General features: G+C 36.9%; 1 protein-coding gene across 1 annotated transcript in view; it reads left to right on the top strand.

Moving 5' to 3' along the window:
* Positions 1 to 22,397, top strand: part of PTPN20 (protein tyrosine phosphatase, non-receptor type 20) — a 75,210-nt gene extending 52,813 nt beyond the window's left edge. The window contains exons 8-11 of the mRNA XM_021073067.1: positions 7,013 to 7,347; positions 11,328 to 11,543; positions 18,828 to 18,890; positions 19,724 to 22,397. Of these exons, the coding sequence (XP_020928726.1) occupies positions 7,013 to 7,347; positions 11,328 to 11,543; positions 18,828 to 18,890; positions 19,724 to 19,783 (674 nt within the window). The 3' untranslated portion in view covers positions 19,784 to 22,397. The remainder of the gene's footprint in view (positions 1 to 7,012; positions 7,348 to 11,327; positions 11,544 to 18,827; positions 18,891 to 19,723) is intronic.

The raw sequence follows: 26,522 nt of genomic DNA, 5'->3' as shown, positions 1-26,522 counted from the left end.
TGGTATGTCTTTCCATCTATTTGTGTCATCTTTGATTTCTTTCATCAGCATCTTATAGTTTTCAGAGTACAGGTCTTTTATCACTTTAGGTAGGTTTACTCCTAGGTGTTTTATTCTTTTGGATGCTATGGTAAACGGTATTGCTTCCCTGATTTCTCTGTTAGTGTATAGAAATGCATTAGATTTCTGTGTATTAATTTTGTATCCTGTGACTTTGCCAAATTCATTGGTTGAGCTCTAACTGTTGTCTGCTGGAGTCTTTAGGATTCTCTAGGTATAGTATCATGTCATCTGAAAGTAGTGATAGTTTTACTTCTTCCTTTAAAGTCTGGATTCCTTTTATCTCTTTTACATCTCTGATTGCTGTGGCTAGGACTTCCAAAACCGTGTTAAATACTATTGGCAAGAGCGGACATCCTTGCCTTGTTCCTGATCTCAGCTGGATTCTTTCAGCTTTTCACCATTGAGAATGATGTTCGCTGTGGGTTTGTCATATACGGTTGTTGAGGTAGTTTCCCTCTATGCCCACTTTCTGAAGGGAAGGGTTTTTATCAGAAATTGGTGTTGGATTTTGTCAAAGGCTTTTTTTGCATCTATTGAGAGGATCATATGGTTTTTATTCTTCAGTTTGTTAATGTGGTGTATCACACTGATTGATTTGTGGATTTTGAAGAGCCCTTGCATCCCTGGGATAAGTCCCACTTGATCATGATGTACAATCCTTTTAAGATATTGTTGGATGTGGTTTGCTAGTATTTTGCTGAGGATTTTTGCATTGATATTCATCAATGAAATTGGCCTGTAATTTTCTTTTTTTTGTGGTATCTTTGTCTGGTTTTGGTATCAGGATGATGGTGGCCTCATAGAATGAATTTGGGAGTGTCCCTCTGCCATTTTTTGGAATAGTTTCATAAGGATGGGTGTTAGCTCTTCTCTAAATGCTTGATTGAATTCGCCTGTGAAGCTATCTGGTCCTGGACTTTTGTTTGTTGGAAGTTTTTAAAGCACAGTTCAAATTTCAGTACTTGCGAGTGGTCCGCTCATCTTTTCTATTTCATCTTGGTTTAGTCTTGGAAGATTGTACTTTTCTAAGAATTTGTCCATTTCTTATAGGTTTTCTGTCTTATTGGCGTATACTTGCATGTAGTAGTCTCTTATGATCCTTTGTATTTCTGTGATGTCCGTTGTTACTTCTCCTTTTCATTTCTAATTTTATTGATTTGAGTCCTCTCTTTTTTGCTTGATAAGTCTGGTTGAAGGTTTATCAATTTTGTTGATCTTTTCAAAGAGCCAGCTTTTCATTTCATTGATCTTTTCTATGGTTTTCTTGGTTTCTATTTCATTGATTTCTACTCTGATCTTTATGATTTCTTTCCTTCTACTAACTTTAGGTCTTGTCTGTTCTCTCTTGAACTGCTTTAGATGTAAAGTTAGCTTGTTTATTTGAGCTTTTTCTTGTTTCCTGAGGTGGGCTTGTATTGCTATAAACTTTCCTCTTAGAACGGCTTTTGCTGCATCCCATAGGTTTTGGAGTGTTGTGTCTTTGTTGTCATTTGGTTCTAGGTATTTTTAAATTTCCTCTTTGATTTCTTCAGTGATCCATTGGTTGTTTAGTAGCATGTTGTTGAGTCTCCCCATGTTTGTTTTTTTGCAGTTTTTTCTTGTTGATTTCTAGTCATATCATGTTGTGGTCAGAGAAGATGCTTGATACAATTTCAATTTTCTTAAAGTTACTGAGGTTTGATTTGTAGCTCAGGATGTGATCAGTCTTAGAGAATGTTCCATGTACTCTTGAGAAGAACGTGTATACTGTTGCTTTTGGATGGAATGTCCTATAAATATCTGTTAAGTCCATCTGGTCTAATGATTCATTCAGGGCCTGTGTTTCCTTATTGATTTTCTGTCTGGATGATCTGTCCATTGCTGTAAGTGGGGTGTTAAAGTCCCCCACTATTATTGTGTTATTGTTGATTTGTCCTTTTAAGGTTTGTTTGCAGTTGCTTTATATATTGTGGTGAACCTATGTTGGGTGCATAGATATTTAAAATTGTTATGTCTTCTTCTTGGATTGATCCTTTGATCATTATGTAGTGTCCTTCCTTGTCTCTTAAAATATTCTTCATTTTAAGGTCTATTTTGTCTGATATGAGTATTGCTACTCCAGCTTTCTTTTGGTTCCTGTTTGCATGGAATATTTTCTTCTATGCTGTGCTCTCAGTTTCAATTTGTATGTGTCCCTAGAAGTGAGGTGAGTCTCTTGAAGACAGCATACATAAGGGTCTTTTTTTTGTATCCATTCAGCCAGTCTGTGTCTTTTGCTTGGGGTGTTTATTCCATTTACATGTAAGGTAATTATTGATGTATATGTTCTTATTGCTATTTTATTAATTGCTTTGGATTTGTTTTTGTTGCTGTTTTTTTCTTGCTCTCTTGTTCTTTCCTCTTGTGATTTTATGACTATCTTTAGTGTTGTATTTGAGTTGATTTTTCTTATTTGTTTGTGTGTCAATTGTAGATTTTTGATTTGCAGTTATTCCAAAGTTTTGATATGAGTCTATGTATATATGAGATTGTTTTAAGTTGCTGGTCTCTTAATTACAGGTTCATCTCCAGTGTCCTGCGTTTGTACCCTCCTCTCCTCATGATTTCTGATTTTGGTGGCATAATTGTGCATGGATGATTTCGTATCTTTACTGTATATATACCTTTACTGGTGAGCCTTTTCATTTGTGGTATTTTTGTTCTGGTTGTGGCCTTTTCTTTTCTGTCTAGAGAAGTTCCCTTAGTATTTGTTGTAAGGCTGGTTTAGTGTTGCTGAATTCTCTCAGCTTTTGCTTATCTGTGATGCTTTTGATTTCTCCTTCAAATCTGAATGAGAGCCTTGCTGGCTAGAGTAATTTTGGTGGGAGGTTTTTTCCTTTCATCATGTTAAGTATATCATTCCACTTCCATCTCACAAGCAGAGTTTCAACTGAGAAATCTGCCTGTAACCTTATCAGGGTTCCCTTGTATGTTATTTGTTTCTTTTCCCTAGCTGCTTTCAATATTTTCTCTTTGTCTTTTGTCTTTAATGTTCATCAGTTTGATTAATGTGTGTCTTGGGGTGTTCCTCCTTGGGTTTATTTTATATGCTACTCATTGTGCTTCCTGAATTTGAGTGAATGATTGCTTTCCCATGTTAGGGACGTTTTCGGCTATTATTTCTTCAAATATTTTTTCTGATCCCTTCTCTCTCTCTTGTCCTCCTGGCACCCCTATAATATGGATGTTGGTGTGTTTAGCATTGTCCCAGAATTCTCTGAGACTCTCTTCATTTCTTTTCAATCTTTTTTCTCTTTTCTCTTCTGCATCCATAATTTCTACTAATCTGTCCTCCATCTCACTTATTCATTCTTCTGCCTCCTGTATTCTGCTGTTGGCTGCTTCTAATGAATTTTTGGTTTGTTATTGTATTTTGCATCTCTTCTTGTTTAAGTTTTATATCTTGTATCTCTCTGCTCAGTATTTCCTGTAAGTTACCCATCTTTGCCTCCAGTTTCTTTCCAATGTCTTGCATCATCTTCAGCATCAACAATCTATAGTCTTTTTCCTGGAGGCTGAGAATCTCCTGATTACTTAGCTGATTTTCTGGGGTTTTTTCTTTCTCCCTCATCTGAGTTACAGTTCTCTGTCTTTTCATTTTTATGGGTTTTTGTGTGGTGATCTTTTTACAGATCACAGAGTTGTAGTCTCTCTTACTTCTGGTGTCTTCCCTCCTTGCGGCTGAAATTGGTACCAGGGCTTGTTGTGGCTTCCTGGGTGGGTGGGGGGGACTGATGCCTGCCCACTGGTAGGTGGAGCTGATTCCTATCCCTCTGGTGGGTGGGGCTTTGTCTCTGGGTGTGATTAGAGGTGGCTGTGTGCCTGGGGGGTCTTTAGGCAGCCTGTTTACTGATAGGCGGGCTGTGATTCCACTTGGATTGTTGTTTGGTCTGGGGCTTCTCAGTTGCTATGAGTGGGGCCAGATTTTCCCAAAATGGCCACCTCCATAGAAAGGCACACTGCTGAATATTCACAAGGGCTTTGCTTCTGATGTCCTTCCCCCACAACAAGCCACATTCACCCCCTGTTTTCCCAGGAGGTCCTCCAAGAACTGTAGTCAGGTTTGACTCAGATTCCTTTGGAAACTTAGCTTTGCCCTGGGACCCAGTGCATGTGAAAGTCTGTGTGCACCTTTTAAGAATGGGGTCTCCGTTTCCCCCAGTCCTGTGGAGCTCTTGCACACAAGGCCCTATGCCAGATGCTCCTGGGGCTTTCTCCCAGTGCCAGATCCCCATACTTGGGAGTTTGATGTGGGGCTCAGAACTCACTCCTGTAGGTGAGTCTTTGGGATATAGTTACTTTCCAGTCTGTGAGGTTTCACACCCAGGAGGTATAGGGTTGCTTATATCATGTAATCACCCCTCCTACCTCTTGATGTGGCCTCCTCTTTGTCTTCTGGAGTAGGATATCTTTTTGAAAGTTTCTGGTTCATTTGGTTGAAGATTGCTCAGTATTTGGATGTAAATTTTGTTGTTTTTAGGAGAGAGGTTGAGCTCCAGTCCTTCTATTCCACCATCTTAATCCCATCTCCAAATTAGACACTTTGAATAAGATTCCTCATCTGAAAAGCGTGAATAATAATATGCCTCCTGCAAAGGATGATTTTGAAGTGCAGATGAGATGATGCAGGCAGAGTGCTGCTTGAACCTGGTCTGCATGTTTGCACTAAATTTTATTACTGTCCCTTGTGTGGAGAGCTTTTCTCCTATTGACCACTAAATACAAGCACACCTTGTTGCATAGCACTATGCTTTATTGCCCTTTGCAAATATTGTATTTTTACAAAGTAAAAGTTTGTGGCAACCCCGCTTAGAGTTTGTCTACCGGCACCATTTTCCCAAAAGCATTTCCTAACTTCGTTTCTGTGTCACATTTTGGTAATTTTTGCAATATTTCAGACTTTTTAATTATTATATTTGCATAGTGATTTGTTATCAGTGATCTTTGATGTTACTATTGTAAAAAGATTACAACTTGCTGAACGAAGGCTCAAGCGATAGCGTTTTTTAGAAATAGAGTATTTTAATTAAAATATGTATGTATTTTATAGACATAATGTTATTGCACATTTAATAGTCTACAGCATAGTGTAATCTTTATATGCTGAGGAACAAAAAAGTTCATGTAATTCACTAATTGCCCTGGGGCCTTTACTGCAGTGGTCCCCAACTGAACCCGCAATATCTCCAAGGTATGCCTATGTTCCATAATTTGTTTGCAAAATTCCTTTTATATATTCCCTTTATAGCCTCTGCATCCTTTAGATTTTAATAATTATTGCTGTTTTTTTTCATCTTTTTTTGAGTTCTTGGAAAATTCCTTAAGCCAGTTTTTTTTTTTTGTTTTTGTTTGTTTGTTTTGTCTTTTTAGGGTTACACGTGTGGCGTATGGAAGTTACCAGACTAGGGGTTGAATTGGAGCTGCAGCTGCTGGCCTGTGCCACAGCCACAGCAACACCAGATCTGAGCAGTGTCTGTGGTCTACATCACAGCTCATGACAACGCTGGGTCCTTAACCCCCAGAGTGGGGCCAGGGATCAAATCCACATCCTCATGGATACTAGTTGGGTTCGTTACCATTGAGCCACAACAGGAACTCCCTTAAGCCAGTTTTCTAAGTCACTAATTTGTTTTTGTTTTTGTTTTTGTTTTTGTCTTTTTAGCTATTTCTTGGGCCGCTCCCGTGGCATATGGAGATTCCCAGGCTAGGGGTCGAATCGGAGCTGTAGCCACCTGTCTACACCAGAGCCACAGCAATGCAGGATCCGAGCCGTGTTTGAGACCTACACCACAGCTCACGGCAACGCCGGATTGTTAACCCACTGAGCAAGGGCAGGGACCGAACCCGCAACCTCATGGTTCTTAGTTGGATTTGTTCACCACTGTGCCATGACGGGAACTCCACTAATTTGTTTTTCTGTTCACTTTTTATTTTAAGGATTTTGAGTAATTGTAGTTTCTATTTGAAAGCAAATTTTTATTACTTTATATTGTTTAATTTTCATTTATTATATATCCCTTTTGAAAATAAAATTTTTCTATTACAAAATAGTACAAATTACTATAAAAATTTTGATAATAGTCACTGCTAGCATTTTGATGAATACTTGCTGGGTTTTTAAATTATATATTTATATATGATATACTTTTATATATGATATACATATACACATATATGTATATCTATATATCTGTATCTATATCTGTATGTAGATATCTCCACACCACTGAGCCAGTAGAGTTTTTTAGAGAGTAACCTCTCATATTTGTTGTAATAGTTCATGTTAGGTGAGTCCTATGTTACTTGGAGCAAATCCTCTTTGTAACATCCTTTGCCATAATACCTTTGCTTTGATTAGCATGCTACTTCACCAGCCGAAGGCTGAATGTAGACATAAAAGAGAGATGCCTTGTGTGGAGGGCATTGGATTAGAATTCCAGTAATCCTAGGATTTGTATCTGAGCAACTACTCTAGTCTTTTTTTTTTCAAACTCTCCTGTCCCTTGCTGCTCTGGGCTTGTAGGTTCTCCAGATTTGTAGGAAAATATCACTCATTTACTTGCTCCCGCAAGGGACTCCTCCTTTGCCGTGTTCAGTTACAGAGTAGGAGGTACCTCTCTTGGCCTAATCCTACCTGTGACATATTTAACAGAAATCTCTCAAAGAATGTCTGGGTATTGATGGCATTCTTCTCTGCTTAATAGAAACTGCTTAAAACAATAACAAACTACCTTACCCTAATTGAAGAATTAAGGAAGAGTTAAAATTCATGGACCTAAGTAGTTCTTTTGAAAAGAAACTCCTGTGCCATTCTTCCCTAATGGTCAAAGAGATGAATGGATTTACCTGTGTGAAATGCTTTCATGAAATCTGGGTATATTACATCTCCCACTTTTCCTTTATCTATTGTATGTTTCTGTTTTTGTAATAGATGATTCAACACGTGTTCCTCTTGGAGAAAACAAGGACTACATTAATGCTAGTTATATTAAAATAGTCAATTCTGAACAAGAGTATTATTATATTGCTACCCAAGGACCACTGCCAGGTACCACAGATGACTTTTGGCAAATGGTTTTGGAAAATAACTCTAATGTTATTGTCATGATAACCAGAGAGGTAGAAGGTGGAGTCAGCAAATGCCACCATTATTGGCCCGTTTCTATGAAGAAGCCTTTGGAATTGAAAAGCTGTCGTATCTTCCTGGAAAACTACCAGATACTTCAATATTTCGTCATTCGAATATTTCAAGTTGTCAGGAAGTCTGTAAGTTTAAAAAAATCAGTATATTTAATTATATAAGCACATGTGTTAGGAGAAGTTAGGAGTAGGATGAGATGTAGTTGGGGATACTTTTTTAAGGTAACTTGTTTTTACTTCTCCCTGGTACTAGAAACTAAAACACCACTTCTACTTCTGCCTAACCAAACTGACTGGAGATGAAAACTTTTAAAGGGGAGTTGGGGCAGTTGAGAGTGAGTATTGGAAGTTGCCTTATCCTGGGCTGTACTTTGGCTCCTTCTGCTGAGTGACAGATATTTATCGAGTCCTTGAGATATGCTGATAATCACTGTGCCGGGCACTATCGCTCCTTACTGAGTAGTGGAGAGTTCAGTATGCTCACTGATGCTTCCAGTTACTGTGCTCAGTGGTAATATTGAAATCTGAATGGGGTGCTTTGGGGCTCAGAAGGGAAGTTCTTAGCTCTACTTGGATTTTAGGGGAAGGTTTGCTAGAGGAGATGACATCTGGATTGAGAATTACCTAATGAGAATGATATAAAGAGGAAGCAGATGATCAAGGTATAAGACAGTATGGGGTATGTATAGAGAGGTATAAGTAGTTAAGTGTTTCTGGAAAGTGTAATGAGAGATGAGATAAGACTATATGGAAAGTACATAGGGAAAGCCAGAACAGGAAATGTCCTGGGTTTCAGCTAAGGAGCATGAAATTTATTATGAAGATAATTGGGAAACATTGAAGAATTTTAGTAAGAAGTGTCTGTGATCAACTAGGGCAGTTAGCAGTTAGATAGCAAGCAAAGGCTTGGTGTCTTTCAGATAAAATTGGCAGGCTTGTGTTATGATTTATGACTTGTGACTTATAAGGGTGTTGAAAAAAATTTTTTAAGTATGTTGTGTATTTTTTGGGGGGCAACACCCATAGCATATGGAAGTTCCCAAGCTAGGGGTCAAATGCCAGCTGTAGCTGCCTGCACCCCACTGAGCAGGGCCAGGGATCAAACCCACAGCCTCATGGATACCAGTAGGGTTCATTACCACTGAGCCACAATGGGAACTCCAGTATGTTGAAAAATTATGCTATCCAATATGATAGCCACACCTGGCCCTTTAAGTTTAGATATAAATTATTTATACTTACATAAAATAACAAAGTCAGTTCCTCACTTGCATTGGCTATACTTCTAGTGTTTAGTCACATGTTACTAGCTGCTATCATATGAGCAGCACAGATATAGAACATTTGTATCATTGTAGAAAGTTCTGTTGGTGAGTATTGGTCTAGAATAATTCATTTCTTGCTCTAACAGACTCAGAAAATAGAAAAGGAATGATTTATAGGAGAAATTGATGAGTTACATTGCTCTAAGTGGATTTGATTGAGGTAGGTGCTGCATATGTTCTATAGGAGTGAAGAGGATGGGAGTTAAAATAGAAACTTGAAAAGACTGATGAGATTTGGAGTCATCACCAAAGAAGTTGATTAGAGCACAGATGATGATCAGGAGAAGGGCTGCTGTAGAGGTGCTGAGATTGGAACCCATAAATTTGCAATAGCAATAAAATATGCAACTATGTTTTTTTTTTTTTTTCTAACTATGGGATTCCTGAACGTAGATTATGGAACAGAATCAGTGTGGCATGTTGTTCAGTACTTACAGTAAGATTGAAAGGATGAAAGATTCAAAGGAGTTGACAGTTTGGAAAACAATGATTTAGACAATCAAACATGAAGCCTAAATTTAGGGAGATGAATGGTACCAGGGGCTAGGAGAAAATGGAAGACATCAAAGACATGAGAGCTCCAATTAGTCCTATTGTTGGAGTGAAGTGAAGTACCATTGAGGTGGTAGCATACAAGCTTTTGTTTGGAAAATGATGTTGGAATTTAAGAGCTGGAGGATTTTTGATACTGAGCGTTATTGGTGGTGATACATCCAAGAGTGATCATCATTGTGAGGACTAGAAGAAAGGAGTGGTATCCTCTGTAAGAGAGAAAAGAAAAAAGTGAGGTTAGTGTGTCCCTTGGGCTGTTGAGATCCTGAATTTGCTCTGTCATAATCTGTGGTAAGGAAAAGGGCAGAGTCTCTAGTGAGTGAGGCAGATCAACCAGGAGAGTTAGCCACTGGGTGATAGCAGTGAGAAGATGAAGTTGGGATATGGAACTCAAAGGAAGAGGGTTTTTTGTATAAGAGAAGGAATAATGAATTGGAAATAGCACTGAACAGCAGGGAGTATGCAACCTAAATCTCTGTGCTCTGTGGTACCTGGAGCAGAAGGGACTAGATGGCTTGGATTACAGAGGGCTGCAGGCTTCCCTGCCCATGGGAGGCACAGCAAGGAAATGGAAGAAGTATTTAGGGAAGTGATGAAGTCTTCCAAGAGTTTACTCTGGCACAGGGACCTGAAGATGTTAAAGAGATAGAGGAGTAGGGAGGGAGGGGGAAAAAATAATTAAGGGACATGAGGAGGATCAGAGCACAGAGTGGGGGCCAGGGAGACCAGTAAACATAATAATGGCTGACACTGTTGGAGAGCTTACTGGCTGTGTTCTAGGCCCTGTGCTTGCTCTGAATACCTGGGGATTTGCCTGACCCCTCACTCCCCTAATGCTTGTTGATTCCCTCCTGTTAATCAAGTATTGTACCAGACACTAGAGGTAGAAAGCAGACCAGTTTCAACTTTAGAGCACTTATGGTCTAGTGGGGAAGGAAGACACCAGTTCCAAATGACATGTAATATATGCTATGGCAGGAGAAGGACAGCATGCTTAAAGAACACAGGCCAGGTGGGAGACGCAGAGGAATGATCTTTCTGCATGGATTCGAATGCTCAGGTCTACCTTTGGAGCTTTGGCAAGGAGGTCTAGGATGGCCTACAAACCTCAGAACCATGGGATTCATGTTGGAGAATCTACTTTATGGCACCAGGTCAGGAAAGCAGTAAGGCCCATCTTTGTGCAGATTCTCTGTGGTCAACAGTTGTAGCAAAGATTTAATCCCTGAAATATGTGATGAGGTGAGACCTATCCTCAACTTGGTACCTTAACAAGATTTTCAAGTATTGTTTTCCTCATCCAATTTCATGTACCAATGATTCAAACTTGAGTTTTCTATTTGGAATTTAGAAAAAAGAGGTGCATTGGGGAGAAGCAGAAGAGTGAGAAACCCCTCCTGAGTTTCTTCTTGAGGATGCTCAGTGAAGTAAAATGAGGGCTCCACATTCAGGGAAGGTCAACCCTCTCGAAAGGATGGGTAAACTCAAAGTGTTTTATCTCTCAACCCCGAGAAGAGTTCCATGACTCCACTTTCAAGGGGCTGATTAGCCCAAGAGTGGGGACCAGGGCCTAGTGACATGGTCAATCACTCTATCCTCACAGCCAGAAGAGGTTGGTTCCCCAACTCTCCACCTCTCACTGAATTCAGTTAAGCAACTTGATCTTTTTAAATTTAGTATCATAGCATTTCAGCCAAGATAGATTTCTTTTCTATCTTATTCCTAAATGTCAGCTTATCATTCACGCTAAGTATCTGGATTCTTGGTTTGTCTGCAGCCTTATGGTGTAGAAGGAAGATGGTAGGGTTGATTTGGGAGGCCTCCTCATTGTCCCAACTCCACACATGTGAACCTTCTGATCTAGTGTACATCTGTCAGTCACAACAATTCTTACTTTTTCATCTATAAAATGATAACATAGTGCCTGCCTCCCCAGGTTGAAGTGAGGATTAAATGAGATAATGCTTGTGAAGTCCATAGCATAGTATCTGGTACATAAGTAAGTAATTCATGTTACCTATTAGAATTCTTATTTTTATTATCATAGTACCATTTTTATTATAGGCAATATATATAGCCATTATTATTTTGTGTTAGAAATTAATATAAGATCTCTAATACAAGAAGTTGATAAATCTCTCTTCTCCTCCTTCCTCTCTCTCTCTCCCTCCTACCCTTTCTCTCTCCCTTCCTCCCTCTCTCTCCCCTCACCCCCCCAACTCCCAACAGACAGGAATTAGTCACTTTGTAAAACACTTGCAGTTCACCAAATGGCCAGATCATGGCACTCCTGCCTCAGCAGAAGATTTTATAAAGTACGTTCGTTATGTGAGGAAGAGCCACCTTACAGGACCCCTCATTGTTCACTGCAGTGCTGGTGTGGGCCGGACAGGGGTGTTCTTATGTGTGGATGTTGTGTTCTGTGCCATTGAAAAGAGCTTTTCAGTAAGTGTGTGAATTAAGCTGATAAACCTATGCTGTTAGTAAACCCTGCACTTTTAACAGCCTTCTTAATATCTGAAGACTCTTATTTGGCCTTCAAGGGCAATTTAGTAATAGAGAGCACGTGAGTTTTGGATACCTGCTTCTCACTTAATCACTGCAGGTTGTGAGGATTAAAGTACACATGCGAATGAATGGCTTAGGACAGTGTCTGAAGTGTAACAGGTATACAGTAAATGTGAGTTCATTTTCCTTTTCCTCCCTGTACCCCACATATACAGGTTTTAGAATCTTGTTAGACAATGTTGTTTGTATGTTTTTAATGAACAGAAATACATACACGTGAGCACACTGGACTTGTAGAAATGTAGACTTGAGAGCTCATGAGATGTCCCTGGGTTTGATAGTCACTTTTGCCCCACACTTTTAGCTTTTGTTGACTTTGTGCAAATTGCTCATCTTCTCTGAAAGCCAGTTTTCTCATATGTAAAATAAGGATAATAATATTGTTGGGTTTGAACAATCATTAACAATTCTTTACTTTCCTCCTAAACTTGGAATTAGGTAAGGGGTAAGCATAAGAATTAGACATATTGTTACTTTCATTATTGATTGAACTAATTAGGGAATGTGACTTTAGATCTGTGCCCCGGAAGGCCTACTTCCTGAATTGTTTTCCTGTGCTGCAGAAGTGAGGAGTGGAAGACATCTGTTTATTTAGCAGGCACTGGGGGAAAAGCGGCTCTTCCCATGTCCACAAGGAATAGGAAAATCCACACCCACTCATAAGAAAAATGAGGCCTTTAGCCTGGGAGGCAGATACTACAGAATTATCATGTTAGCAGAACAAATGTTAAATCTCTGCTCTCTCAGGCTTTATGTAGTTGTACCCTAAGAGTGGTGACAGGCTCTCCCCCATGACAGCAAGGTGGCTGCCTGGGTTCTACAATTCTCCATCCTAAGGTCACATTACATGAAGGGTAGAAAAATGGCCTCTCCCTGGAGGAAATTTCTTTTTCTCGGAAGCCTGAGCCAATACCTCTTAGCATTTTGCTGTTTCCAGTTTGAGTTATAGTCCTTCCCCTAAACTAATCACTGTGGGAGCTGCTGGTCCATTTAGGGCAGTCAGACTACTCCAGACCATAAAGTTGAGAATGAGAGAGGAATGGTTTTCCAAAGAAACCTGAGAGTTTTATTACAAAGAGTGAATATAAACGAGGTGGTCAAAAAAAAAAAAAAAATGTACTCAAAAATGCTGAAAATTTGAGTAGTGTGAATCCGATGTTACCCCATTCCCTAGTTAATGTTGTTTTATTCTTTTAACAGAAAATGCATTAGCACAATTTTAATTTTTATATTGTTAATTAATAATTGTTTATATTTTTCCTTATTTTATATTCCTTATATAAACTGTAAAAACTGTAAATATTATATTTTATGATTCTAAACACTGTTTTTTCCTTCATTATGCTTTCTTTAAATCAAAATGTGTTTTATAATAAGTCCTCTGTCAGCTTAATTGACAATTTCTCAGGGGTACATAAAATAGTGATATATTTTACATTTAAGAGTGCTAAGATATGATAAAAAAAAATAGTGGTTCAAAAATAGGAAATACAGCCATCGTTTCCTTATTGGCTTTCCTTAGAGCCTTGAGCTGTAAATGTTCTTACTGATGCCCCTCTCTAACTTTCTTCAGAACTTTTGTTCACCAGAGATACTCACAGTATGGTCTTAGACTAGCACCCATCTGTGAATATTTGTTATTTGCAGAAAATAAGTTTTATGAAATTGAGAGCAAGCATTTAGGAACTTTCAAAGCAGTTTGGTGCTTTGCTGTGACATCCAAGAGCATGACAGTGGGTTGGTCTTGTTGAAAAGCGTGTAGACCAGTTCGGTGTTGTGGAACTCACATAGGGAGCCTTAACATGCTGCAAGCTGCATACCAGCCTTGTGTGGCTGGACTTGTAGCTGCTGATATTTTAAGATTAGGTTATCAATGATAACTTTAATAGATATGAAAATCTGAGAGTATGTAACCATTTATTAATTTCTTTTGTTATTTTATAGTTGTTTTTATTTTTAATCAAGCTCATGTAAAAATTCTTTGAACATTGGGAACAAACTGGCTCTTCTCTTGCAGAAAATCTGAGATTGCTCTGTAGTTGAAACATTTGAACTTTCCCCTCTAACCATCTTTAGCTTGCAATAGCAACTGTTAATTATCTGTTACCATATTATCGAATAACGAGTAAATAATCCAAAATTTAACACAATGATCTTTATAAAATAAAAAAATTCTTACCACACCACTAAGCACACCATTCAGTTCATCTGACAGGTTTTTTTATGGTAGCAAGACTTTCTTGACGAAACAATGTGTTGATTTAGTAAATTTACTTCTGGAGTAAATTCTTTAATCTGTGTAACTACCCCAAGACTCTTTTTTTTTTTTTTTTGTCATTGCAGTTCTACCACCAGAACATAATCCTATACAAATCTTAAGCTCCAAACTAATTTGTTAACAATGTAATACTTTGCATTTTTATATAATTTAAAACAAGTTGTGTTTGTCAGAAATCAAACTGAGAAAGAGAAGAATTCTTCCTTATCATATCATGTTCAAGTCACAAATACACTGAATTACCATGTTAGCAATATCTATGCATTCATTAAGTTGTTATGGTGAAGACTTCACTACTTTTTGTTTCATAAGTTTCCACTGTATCACCAGGCAGTCCTGAGTTCATCAAGCTGTGGTATCATTAGAAAATGGTACTTTATCTTTTTTTGCCACATATTCACCCAGATTTTCAAGAAAACTTTCAGTACATTCTTTGACCGTTGTCTGGCAATAGTATATAGGTTTTTGGGCTTAGCAGTTCAAAATGCTCTCTTGTAAGTCTGCAGAGCATTAATGTTACATGTGAAATATTGAATATGATCTTTTAAAATTTAATGCTGTTTGAAATAATTCTTTTGTCTTGGAACTTATTTCTTTTGTTACATAAGTGACAAGTAAATTTTAAAGGTTTCCTTGCTCTGTCAGCCAGTACATCTTTGCAGTTAATGCAGGTGTAGTTTTAGTAATTCACAATTAGTAATGACTATAAAACTCAATATTTGAGGAATCATAATTCCAGGTAAAATTTACATGAACTATTTTGGCTTCATTTCTTTGCAGTCACTTCCATTATTATCATTTGTTTAACTACTATAGCTGTATTCAGAAAGCTGTATTTCTTGACAGGGCAGTCCAGTGAAGCATGTTTTGCCATCATTAAATGACTAATACTAATTTATTTCCATAATTTTCTAATCTTAAATTATAAATTAAAAAATACTTTCAAGAAGCAATGGTTTTCGAGTTCAATGAAATTTCATGTTATCATTATTTCCTTTTTTTAAATTTTTTTTTGTCTGTTTTTTTGTCTTTTTAGGGCCACACCCATAGCATATGGAGGTTCCCAGTCTAGGGGTCCATTCAGAGCTTTCGCAGCTGGCCTAAGCCAGAGTATTTCCATTTCCTTTTTTGATTCATGGTTTTGGTGTCAAATCTAAGAACTCTTCAACCTAGCCTAGGTCCCAGAGAATTTTTCCTGCGTTGTTTTCTAAAGTTTTGTAGTTTTATGTTTTACATTTAAGTTTGTAATCCATTTTGAGTTAATTTTTTTTATAAGGGGTGAGGTTTAAGTCAATGTTCACTTTTTTTTTTTTGGTTCACAGAAGTGCAGTTGTTCAGTATTATTTATTGAAAAGACAGTTCTTTTCACACTGAATTGTTTTTGCACTTTTGTCAAAAACTATTGAGGGTGTTTGTATGGGGCCTATACAATAGTTCCATATTCTCTTTCTTTTTGTTCTATATGTATTTCTTTTGTCAGTACCACACTTTGGATTTCTGTAACTATGTTGTAGGCCTTAACATCAGGTGGAGTGAGTCTTTCTTTCAAAACGTTTTAACTACTATAGGTCTATGCTTTTCCATATAATTTTATTTATTTATTTATTTTGCTTTTTAGGGCTGCACCCTAAAAAGTGCAAAGTTCCCAGGAAGTGCCCAGGCTAGGGGTCAAATTGGAGCTACAGTTGCTGTCCTACACCAGATCTGAGCTGCATCTGTGACCTATACCACAGCTCATGGCAATGCCGATGGATCCTTAACCCACTGAGCAAGGCGAGGGATTGAACCTGCATCCTCATGGATCTTAGTCGGGTTCGTTAACCACTGAGCCATGAAGGGAACTCCTCCATATAAATTTTAAAATTAGCTTGTCTATGTTTATAAAAAACTTGAATCAGTATTTTTATGTGTTGGACCTTCCACTGTGAATGTGGTATGTCTCTCCATCTATTTAGGTGTTCTTTGATGACTCATCACCATTTTGTCATTTTCAGCATACAGATTCTGTATGTGTGGATTTTTTTTTTTTTTAGATTTATCCCATTTCATTTCCTTGGTAGAAATTGTGAATGGTATTGTGTTTTTACTATCATGTTCACTGTATGTAAATGTATATAGAAATACAGTGGAGTTTTGTGTGTTGATCTTGTATCATCTGATCTTGATGAACTCACTTATTAGTTATAGGAAGTTTTTAGTTCTGTTTTGATTTTCAATTCCTTGGGATTTTTCTGCATAGACAATCATTCTGTTTCCAAGTGGGGACAGACTTATCTTTTCCTTTCCAATATGTTTGCCTCTCATTTATTTTTCTGGTCCTATTGCACTACCTGGAACTTCAAGTATTGTGTTGAATTCCAGTGGTGAGAACAGACATTCTTCCCATCAGTGATATTAGGGGGAGAGCAAATTAAAATCATTTGGTCTATGAAAGACCCTATGAAGACCCTATGAAGTGGATGAAAAGACACGCTACTTGGAGAATCTGTTGGCAAACCACATATCCATCAAAGGTCTTACATCTAGAATATATAAAGAACCCTCAAAACTCAATAATAAAAAAACAAAGCAAAATAAAAAAGCAATTCAGGGAGCTCTCACTGTGACACAGTGGATTAGATCCCTCTTGTCTCTGGGCGGGGGGGCACCAGTTCCCCGGCGCAGCACAGTGGGTTGAAGGATCCAGTGTCGCTGCAGCTGCGGCATAGGTCACATTTGTGGCTGGGATGCAGTCCCTGGCCCAGGAACTTCCACATGCAGTGGGTGTGGCAAAAAAAAAAAAAAAAAAAAGGCATTCAGTTAGAAAATGGGTAAAAGACTTGGCATTTCAACAAAGTGAATGTATTGATGACAAATAAGCAAAGGAAAAGATGCTCAGCTTCATTGGTCTTTAGGGAAATGAAATTAAACCTATGGTGAAATACCACTAGACATCTACCAGAAAGGCTAATATGAAAATAATGACAACACCAAATGCTGGTGAAGATCTCAAAAAATTAGGTTATTTGTACGTTGCTTGTGGGAATGTAAAATGGTATATCCAGTCTGGAAAATAGTTTTAAAATTTGTTTTTAAAAAAATAAAAGTAGACTAAACTTGCCATAGAACTCTAGCAGTAGCACTCTTGGTTATTAACTCCAGAAAAATGAAAACTTATGTTCACACAAAAACATGTACATGAGTGTTCATAGTAGATCTATTTATAATAGCCCCAAATTGGGAAACAGCCTTGATGCCTTTCAACAAGTTGGTGGTTAAAAAATTGGTCCATGTCCATACTGTGGAATAAGCTTAGCAATAAAAAGTAATGAACTATTGATACACTCAGCAATTTGGATGAATCTTGAGGCAATTAGGCTAAATGGAAAAAAAAGAAAAAAGTTAATCTCAAAAAGTTAGATATTGCATGATTCCATTACATAATCCTCTTGAAATAAAAAAACTATATAGAAGTGGAGAACAGATTATTGGTTGCCAAGGGTTGGGGGTTGGGGTGAGTGGGTACTTTTAAAGGATAATAAGTAGATGTCTTGTGGTGGAACAATTATGTATCTTTTTTTGGGGGGGCGTTAGGGCTGCACCTGTGGCATGTGGAAGTTTCCAGGCTAGAGGTAGAGTCGGAACTACAGCTGCCAGCCTGCGCCACAGCCACACGGGATCCGAGCCGCAGCTGTGACCTACAACACAGCTCATGGCAATGCTGGATCCTTAACCCACTGAGTGAGGCCAGGGATCAAACCCGCATCTTTGTGGGTCCTAGCCGGGTTCGTTAACAGCTGAGCCATGAAGGGAATTCCCCAATTATGTATCTTGATTGAGGTTGTAATTATAGGACTCTTCGTATGAGATAACATAGTATAGAACTGCATACGCATACATGCACACACATGCTTACAGATGATTGCATGTAAAGTGCAAAATGTGAATAAGCTCTGTGGATTGTATTAATGTCAATTTCCTGGCTTTGATATTATACCCTAGTTACATAAGATGGTATAATTAGGGGAAACTGGGTGAAAGATATACAGAATCTCTGTACATTTTTTATCATTTACCAGTAAAGGCTTAATTAAAATTTTAAATTATTATAGAAATGACAAGTTATAAAAATAAAAGAATGCTTACATTTTCTCTGATTTTTATGTACTTTTGGACTATAGTTGACAAACCTTAAATTTCATGTAGTCTTACTGCACACGACCAGTCCGCAGTTTGCACCACACGTGACTTTTCAGGCAAGTTCAGCAATGCTTGAGCTGGTCTATATCCTGTTTGATGGACAAAGCTCCTCTGCTGTACCCATGTCAGATTGCCTTAGGAGTTTCTAAACACTTATTACCAGTTTCTGGACTCATCTCAATTTGGTCCAGCCCTTTGCAGACCTGCACCAGCTTAGTGACCACACAGGGTAGTGCTGGTCCCCACGCACAGGTGCGGAATCTGGTTTTGGGCCAACTGTTGCTCAGGGTCTCCGTTTGAGTTGAGAGGGCTCTTTATGTGAGAAACAGCTGTGTTACTGTTGTAGCCAGAAAAAGTCTTCTCTGCCTCAGACTTTTGCAGAATCACAGTGCTGCTTTAAGTTCTCCCTTTGGAGAACAGAAAAATATACATAGGGGCAAATTTGTTGTTACTTTCTTTTGGAGAACATTTCTTATTATAAATGATTGCTTCCTGTTTTTTACTGGAAAACAAATTAAACAAGTCTCCCTTATCCATTAGACTAGGTTGTGTATAGTACATTTTTTATGACTGAAAATGAGAACTTTCCGATTAAATCTTAACATATCTTTTACTGTAAAGAAGTATGGAGTGCTCGTTTGGCATCTATGGCTTTGTGTTTTCTCCTATATGGATAATGCAGAATTGCTGTATTCTTGTTACAGTTCAACATCATGAATATAGTGGGCCAAATGAGACAACAACGTTGTGGAATGATCCAAACAAAGGTAAGTCTCACTGCATAAATTTTAATAACAATAAAGAATACAAAGATGAGCATTGTATAACACATTACAGTTTATAAAGCTCTTTTACCTACATGCTTTCATTGAGTTGTCACTGCTTGAGGCGGACACTAGTTTTGCTCTTAAGCTACTGACAAAGTTCATCAAGTTCCGGGCAGTGAAGTTTGTTTCATCATGTCATTCAGATAGCAAGTGGAATAACCAAGATTGAAACTGAAGTCTCCTAAGGCCCAAACACATGCTTTGTCCATAATACCATGTTATCGAAGTAACATATCTAAAGTTATTTTCCATAAATATCTGAATAGCAATTTCAGGATATTTACTTGCAACTAAAATGACAAAGTCATTGGCATGTAATAAAAAAGATATCATTTATATCACAGATTAGTTATATTAATCATTAGGGCATCAAGAGAATATGGGTAATAAAAAAAAATAACAAAACAGCTACCTTCAATCTTTTTTAGGATTTCTTTTTTAGGCAATGCTGAGTGATAATGAACTAGGGTTACCTGGGAGACCTGAGGCTACATCTTTAAAAACGGTTTAAATTTGATTTGTCCAGTGATAATGTCAAGAGATGGCGATTTAAGAGTCGGTTCCTCCTGTTCAGTTAACCTTTAGTTAACTGGTTCTAGACCAAGAATTACATTATTATCATTTATCTTCCCGACATTTAAAAAAATATATTTACGTAAAGAAGTTCTTGGTTAAATGTTTGTGGTTGAAAATTATGACTGTGTTCTCTTAAAGTGGATATTGGTAGTCAATTAACATTCCATCGTTTTTCACATATATATGTATACATTTAGGAGCAGTATATCTTTTGTTATAAAATTGTACTTGAAGTTCTTCAGAAGCTTCTGACTTGAAAGAAAGAAAGATTTCTGTTGCCTCACACTTGAAATTACCAAGTAGCTTGGAGCCTCCTCATAAAGAACCTGTTGGAGCTGTGCTGAAGGGCTTTGCTCATGCAAATGTACTTTCTTGGTGCATCATTTGACTTTCTTTCTGACAACTCCCTGAAGGCAGCATCATTTGGTTGGGGTGAAGGGTGTTTACCCACTGATCTTACTTAGGTATTATCAGGTACCCTCCTACATTTTTCAATGAAATGAAAGTTACCTAAAACAACTGCAGCCTGTTTGGTTTGAAGGGAATTTCAGAGCGCAATAAAGGGCTTAAACTATATTATTTATGATTTTATTTGAAAACACAGCTAGCAGGAGCTGAGGATTTTCAGGATCACAAGGTCACAGGATCACATCATGACCTCTTACAGGCATATTCAAGATAGATACTTACCTACATTTTTTAGCTAGAGGCTGTACTTTTAGGTGGTATTTGAATAATTTAGGTTACTGAAGAATCCAATTAGGACGAATTAACTTTCTACTCAAGTTGGATTCCATTTTCCTATACTTTCACACTCCTGTGGAGCCCCAGGAGCCTCAGAAGCTGCCTTTCTAGAGCAGCTGGACAAGGACCTGTTGGTCTGGGAAGCATTTTCATGGGTGGGTAGAGTTCCTCCTCTCATATGAGCACACTGGTGAAAGGTCCAAAACTAAACTAGATGTTTATATAGAAAGCCCAAGAGGAAATTTTTGCCCGTCTTGAGTTCTTTCCTATCCCACCCTAACACTTAACATATTACTCAGTCTGCTTTGTTAAAAGCAAATACTACACTTTGTCTCTTGCTCTCTGCCCTTTAGCTAACCAATAATCTTTGATGTAAGCATTATTACTTACTTCTGAGTATCTCTTATGCCAGATATATTTTTCAAACTAAAATCTATGATAATTATTTTTTTCTTCAGAATTCCATTAAATCATTCCTTTCCATTACTGCCCTACCTCTGCTGTAACATTTAGAAGTTGGCTTTGGGAACCACATTTTGGAAAACCAAATTCATAGTTGTGAAAATGAAAACTTCCATATTCTGTTTTTGAAAGTATGTGGCCATTATTATATTCACCTTGAGGACTTTGCCTCATATGCTTACATGATATTTTGGTCAAGGAATTTTAATGACTAGTTGTACTTATTATAAACTATGAAGTGAGTGATACATATCTTTGTATGATGTAGTTCAGTGGAGATCAGAATATCTATGCATTATATTGAGAAAGTTTCTGATATTAATCTGTCAATCTTGAATTTTTAAGAGGCTTATTTTGCCCCCTTGGCTGAATGAATACTTGAATTGGTTGCATTAAAATAGATAATTCTCATTTTTAAAATAATAATACTCCAGAAATGTACTTTATATTAAACGGAATTGATGATTTACCCATTTACATTGTTTGTATAAATAATAGTCTATGCTAAATGTTCATTTAATTCTGATAACTGGATTTTAATATTTATATCACTAATTTTAGTTTACATTATTATAAAAAATAGATATAATAGTAATATTTCTGAGAGGGATTCTATGCTCTGATTTAAATTAAAAGATTTACCGTGTATTGCCTGAAGTATTTTTATTATTTGGGTCTCGAAATGTTATTGTAAAGAAAATTCCACAATTCTTTGTGATAAACATGTCTTTTCTTTATGCCTCATATTTTTATAGCTGGACTAATTTTTTAATTTTTCACAGAAATTAAGTAAATATGGAATACTGATTGTTCTTGTTTTTATTTCATTTTTGGAAAGCGAATTCCAAATTTAAAATTTTTGACTAATTGAAATATTAAGTTTCACACTGAAAATACATCAGTTTTTGCCTAGGATATAAATATGAAACTTCCACTGACACCTTTAGGAGTATATGAATGCTTATCAAGGGAAAATTTTTGAATATTTAAATAGAAACATCTATGCATATGTTAACTTTCAACTTTAAATATGTATTTTTAAAGTTGTATGTGCTTGATGAACTTATATGTTGGACCCAAACTTTTAGAAATAAGCACTGTAGGTTTTATTCTCATGTAAGTCTTAGTAATTTATTTTGCTTTAGACCTTTCATTCCCAATCTGTCTAGGATACTATTGAATTTTCAGTTAAGTTTACAATTGTTACTCAGAGGTCATTTCAATGATTTATTTTTATTGAAAATCTCAAAGAAAAATACCTTAAATAACTCTAAAGCAAGTATCATTTCCTAGTTAATTTTTCTTAATCTTTGGGAAGAATTAATTTTCCTCCGTATTGTCTTGAGCTTCAAGTAATTGAACCAGAAGACTGAACATTCACTAAGTAAAAACAGGTCAAGGGTATTCAGTGCAGATAATGGATTGCTCAGTGGAATACTCAGTCTGTCCACAACCACAATGTAAAAACAGTAACTAAAGACCTCATAATGAAACAAATTGAATTAAGAGAAACCTTAAAAGAGATCTAATGCAGCTGTCATATCTAAAACTTGAACATTTTTTAGACAATAATAGCAAGATATTTGGAATTGAAAAAAATAAGAGTTCCCGTCATGGCTCAGTGGAAACAAATCAGACTAGGATCCTTGAGTACATAGGTTCGATCCCTGGTCTCACTCATTGGGTTAAGGATCCAGTGTTGCCGTGAGCTGTGGTGTAGGTCACAGACAGGGCTTGGATCCCACATTCCTTTGGCTGAGGCAGGCAGCTGCAGCTTCCATTTGACCCCTAGCCTGGGAACCTCCATATGTTGTGGGCATGGCTTTTAAAAAAACCCAAAACAGACAAAAAAAATAGGGCCTTCTGATTAGCCGTACCTCCTCCTAGCTCTATAGATGAGTACTGCTCTAGAGTTATCTAGCCAAAGCAATAAGACTACAAAAAGGAATAAATGGTATAAATGTTAGAAAGTTGGAATATAATGATCTTTTGTTTATGTATTTTGCCCACATAGAAATAATAGACTCAAGTAAAATATACAACTAGAATATTCATTATGAAGTCTGAGTAAAGGATACTTAGGTGCCAAAAATTAATCTTTCTGTATATCAGGGGTCAGCAAACTGTGGTCTGCAGGCCAGATATGACCTATTGCCTGTTTTTGTAAATAGACTTTTATGGCCATTTATTTACATATTGTCTGTTGCTGCTTTTGTGCTACAATGGCAATGGCAAGGTTAGAAGTGCCAGAGATCACATGGCCCATAAAGTCTAAAATATTTATCATCTGGCCTTTTAAAGAAAAAGTTGCCTGACTTCTGTTATCTGTCTTTAATAGGAAAATATCTCTGAGTGACAGGGATATATAATATATATTTTATAAAGTGTATAAAATACTAAGATTAAACTTACCAAGAACTTGACCAGTTGATGCTCATATTCTAAATGAATAGTAAATGCATGAAAAGAACCAAGATATTTTTAAAAGGAAAAATTAATTGTGGGGAAGGGAGAGGGTTTGCCTTAGCAATAATCAAAGTATTATAGTCAGTAATTAAAACAATGTGTTACTACTGCAGAGATATATAAATGGATTAGTGGAATAAAATAGTCAAGAAATAGACTCTATAGACCCATATATATTTGTGAATATTTAATATATATTGTATGCTAAAGATAGCATTTCAAATCCAGGGCTTCAGAATATATGAAGCAAAAACTGGTAGAACTGAGAAGAATGGAAGGACAGAAAAATCTGCAACTGTAATTGGTTTCACCATTCCTTTCTCAGTAATTGGTAGACTAAGTGGACAGAAAATCAGTAAGGATATAAAAGATTTGAATAATACTATCAACTAGCTTGACCTAATTGACATTTATAGAACACTATAGCAGAATACACATTTTTTTTCAAGTTCATGTGGAACATTCATCAGATACTATATTTGGGGTTCAAAGTAAGTTTCAATATAATTGAAAGGAAAGAAACTATGTAAGTATGTTATGGAATTAGCTAGAAATCAATAATGTAAAAATATTTTTTAAATTCTAAAGTATTTGGAAATTTAACAATGATTCTAAAAATCTTATGGGTAAAAAAATAAATTAGAAAAGTATTGAAATAAATGAGAATGAAACATACATCTAACTTGTGAGATGCAGTGACAAAGTTTAGGGGGAAAGGCAAACACTTGGTTTGGGCTATGCTGAATTTGTTATGCTTATGTCTCCAAGTGTCTGTACAGGTCTGATGTTAAAAGGATTCCTGAGGAGTTCCCATGTGGCTCAGTGGAAACAAACCCAACTAATATCCATGAGGATGCCGGTTTGATTCCTGGCCTCACTCAGTGGGTTAAGGATCTGGTGTTGCTGTGAACTGTGGTGTAGCTGCTATGGCTGTGGTGTAGTTGCCATGGTTATGGCTGTGGCCGGCAGCTGCAACTCCAATTTGACCCCTAGCCTGGGAACCTCTTCCATATGCCCCAGGTACGGCCCTAAAAAAAAAAAAAAAAAAAAAAAAAAAAAAAAAAAAAAAAAAAAAAAAATTCCTGAGCTGTAGATCTTGGAGGAGTTTGTCTTGAAGGTGGTGTTTGAAGGCATAGTAATGGATGAGCTCTTCCAAAGTGAGATGGAGGCCAAGGGCAGATCCCTGGGGAATGTCAAAATTCATTCCTGCCTTGACTACCCTTCATGGCCCAGCCTCAGAGCCATGGCTCATCCATGAAGCCTCCTCACACTCATCTCTCCCTCCTGATTCCTTCATCAGTGCTTCTCCCACTCTGTGCTGAAAGACCTTTTATTTACAAACAGATGGACCCCAAATTAGCCAGCAGGTATTTACAAACAGATGGACCCCAAATTAGCCATCAGGTATTCACTGGAAAGTGGTGGGCTAATTTGAGGACAGCAACTGGAACTGGATGAGTATGACCATTGCCTACCTCAGAAGTGAGTGCATGCAAGCAACATGTGATAATGAGGCCTGACAGGGATGGAGCAGCCTAGCTCTTAGTTACTCTAAAATCTGACCAGCCAAGACTCTTTTACAGAACAGAGTCCCACACTGAGGAGAAACCAGAATCAAAACTGAGCAGGACAGGGATAATAGGGATGAAGAAAAGAGAAGGTCCATTTAAAAGTGAGTGAGGGGAACAGCTGGAAAACCTACATAATGTTTTGAAATATGAGTCACAAGGGAGAAATTATAGTAGGCAAATGACTGTATGACCTAACAAGGTAGAAATAATCATTTAAAAATGAGGGAGAATGGATATAGTATGGGCAAAGGAATTTTGATTTTGGTAGTAACTGATGGAGTAGTATTGGATTATTATTTTGAGACTATTGTAATACTGGCAAATGAGTAATTATAGGATATTTGTCATCCTTTGTGTCCTTGTGAATGAGGACTCAATGTGAAAGAAAAGATACAGGTGTAATATAGAACAAGTAAAAATTTGATAGTTCTCAATTGAAAACAACAATATGTACTCAGGAAGTATTTAGATGTCAAATGGAGAGATAGTTAATAGATAAGTAATAGATATATTGGTAAATACATGATAGATGATAAGTAGGTAGTAGGTAGGTAGATAGATAGATGCTTTGTATCAACTTAAATGGCCTAGAAGCAGTGACCAACTTAGTAAAAATAAGCATCCCAAGTGCCCAGATATTGATTTATAAATCTTGCAAGAATGAAAGTGACATAAATATATTTTCAGGCAACAAAACTGGATTCATTTCCAGCAGAGTACCCTAAAGGAAATTCTAAAAATGAAAATGGGAGTTCCCGTCGCCATGGCTCAGTGATAATGAATCTGACTAGTATCCATGAGGATGCGGGTTTGGTCCCTGGCCTTTCTCAGTGAATTAAGGATCTGGTGTTGCTGTGGACTGTGGTATAAGTCACTGCAGATGTGGCTCGTATTGCTGTGGCTATGGTGCAGGCCAGCAGCTGTAGCTCAAATTTGACCCCTAGCCTGGGAACTTCCATATGCCGTGGGTATAGCGCTGCCCCCCCGCCCCCCAAAAAGGCCTAAAAAAACCCCCCAAAATACCAGAAAATAATCCCAGATAAGTTAAAAATGGAGTTAGGTGCAGAGAAAAGGTTAAATATTTTGTTGGTTTTAAAATACACATACTGAATTAAAATACATTATAACATTATTGTGTTGGTCAGGAGAGATATAAATAGATTTAAAATATTCTAAAGTTCTTGTACTATTCAAGAGGAGTACATTTAACAATTAATATTAGCTTTTGATAACTTTAAATGTGTCTTGTAGATTTTATTATAACTACTAAAAGAATAGGAAAGTGTGTAATTTCCAAATTAAGAGGAGGTAACACATATGCCAAGATAGGAAAGAAAAAGAAATATAGAAGATAGTGCAAATAAAAGGCATATGAAAAGAGAGTAGACTGAAGAAAGATAGCAGTAATTACAATAAGTGATTAGTGGATCAGATGCTCAAGGTAAATGATGAATATCAAGAAATAAATCTAAAAATAAAACATAAAGCTTAAAATGGTATAAAGAAGGATGCAAACACTGGCCAAAAGAAAGCTGATGTAGTATGTTACTTTTAGACAAAATAGAATTCTGGCAAAAAGCATTACTAGAGAGTTTACCTGGAAATATATGACCATTCTCAATTTTCATACACCTAATAATAAGACTTTAAAATATATAAAACATATATACAAAATAAATTAAGCATATATATATATAAATAAAAAATTATAGATAGGCAAATATAAAATAATAATTAGAGGTTTAAACCTCTC

Source organism: Sus scrofa, chromosome 14, assembly GCF_000003025.6.
Source record: "Sus scrofa isolate TJ Tabasco breed Duroc chromosome 14, Sscrofa11.1, whole genome shotgun sequence".
NCBI lineage: Eukaryota > Metazoa > Chordata > Mammalia > Artiodactyla > Suidae > Sus > Sus scrofa.
Note: the sequence above shows the minus strand (reverse complement) of the source record. Positions and strands in the feature narration are given on the sequence as shown.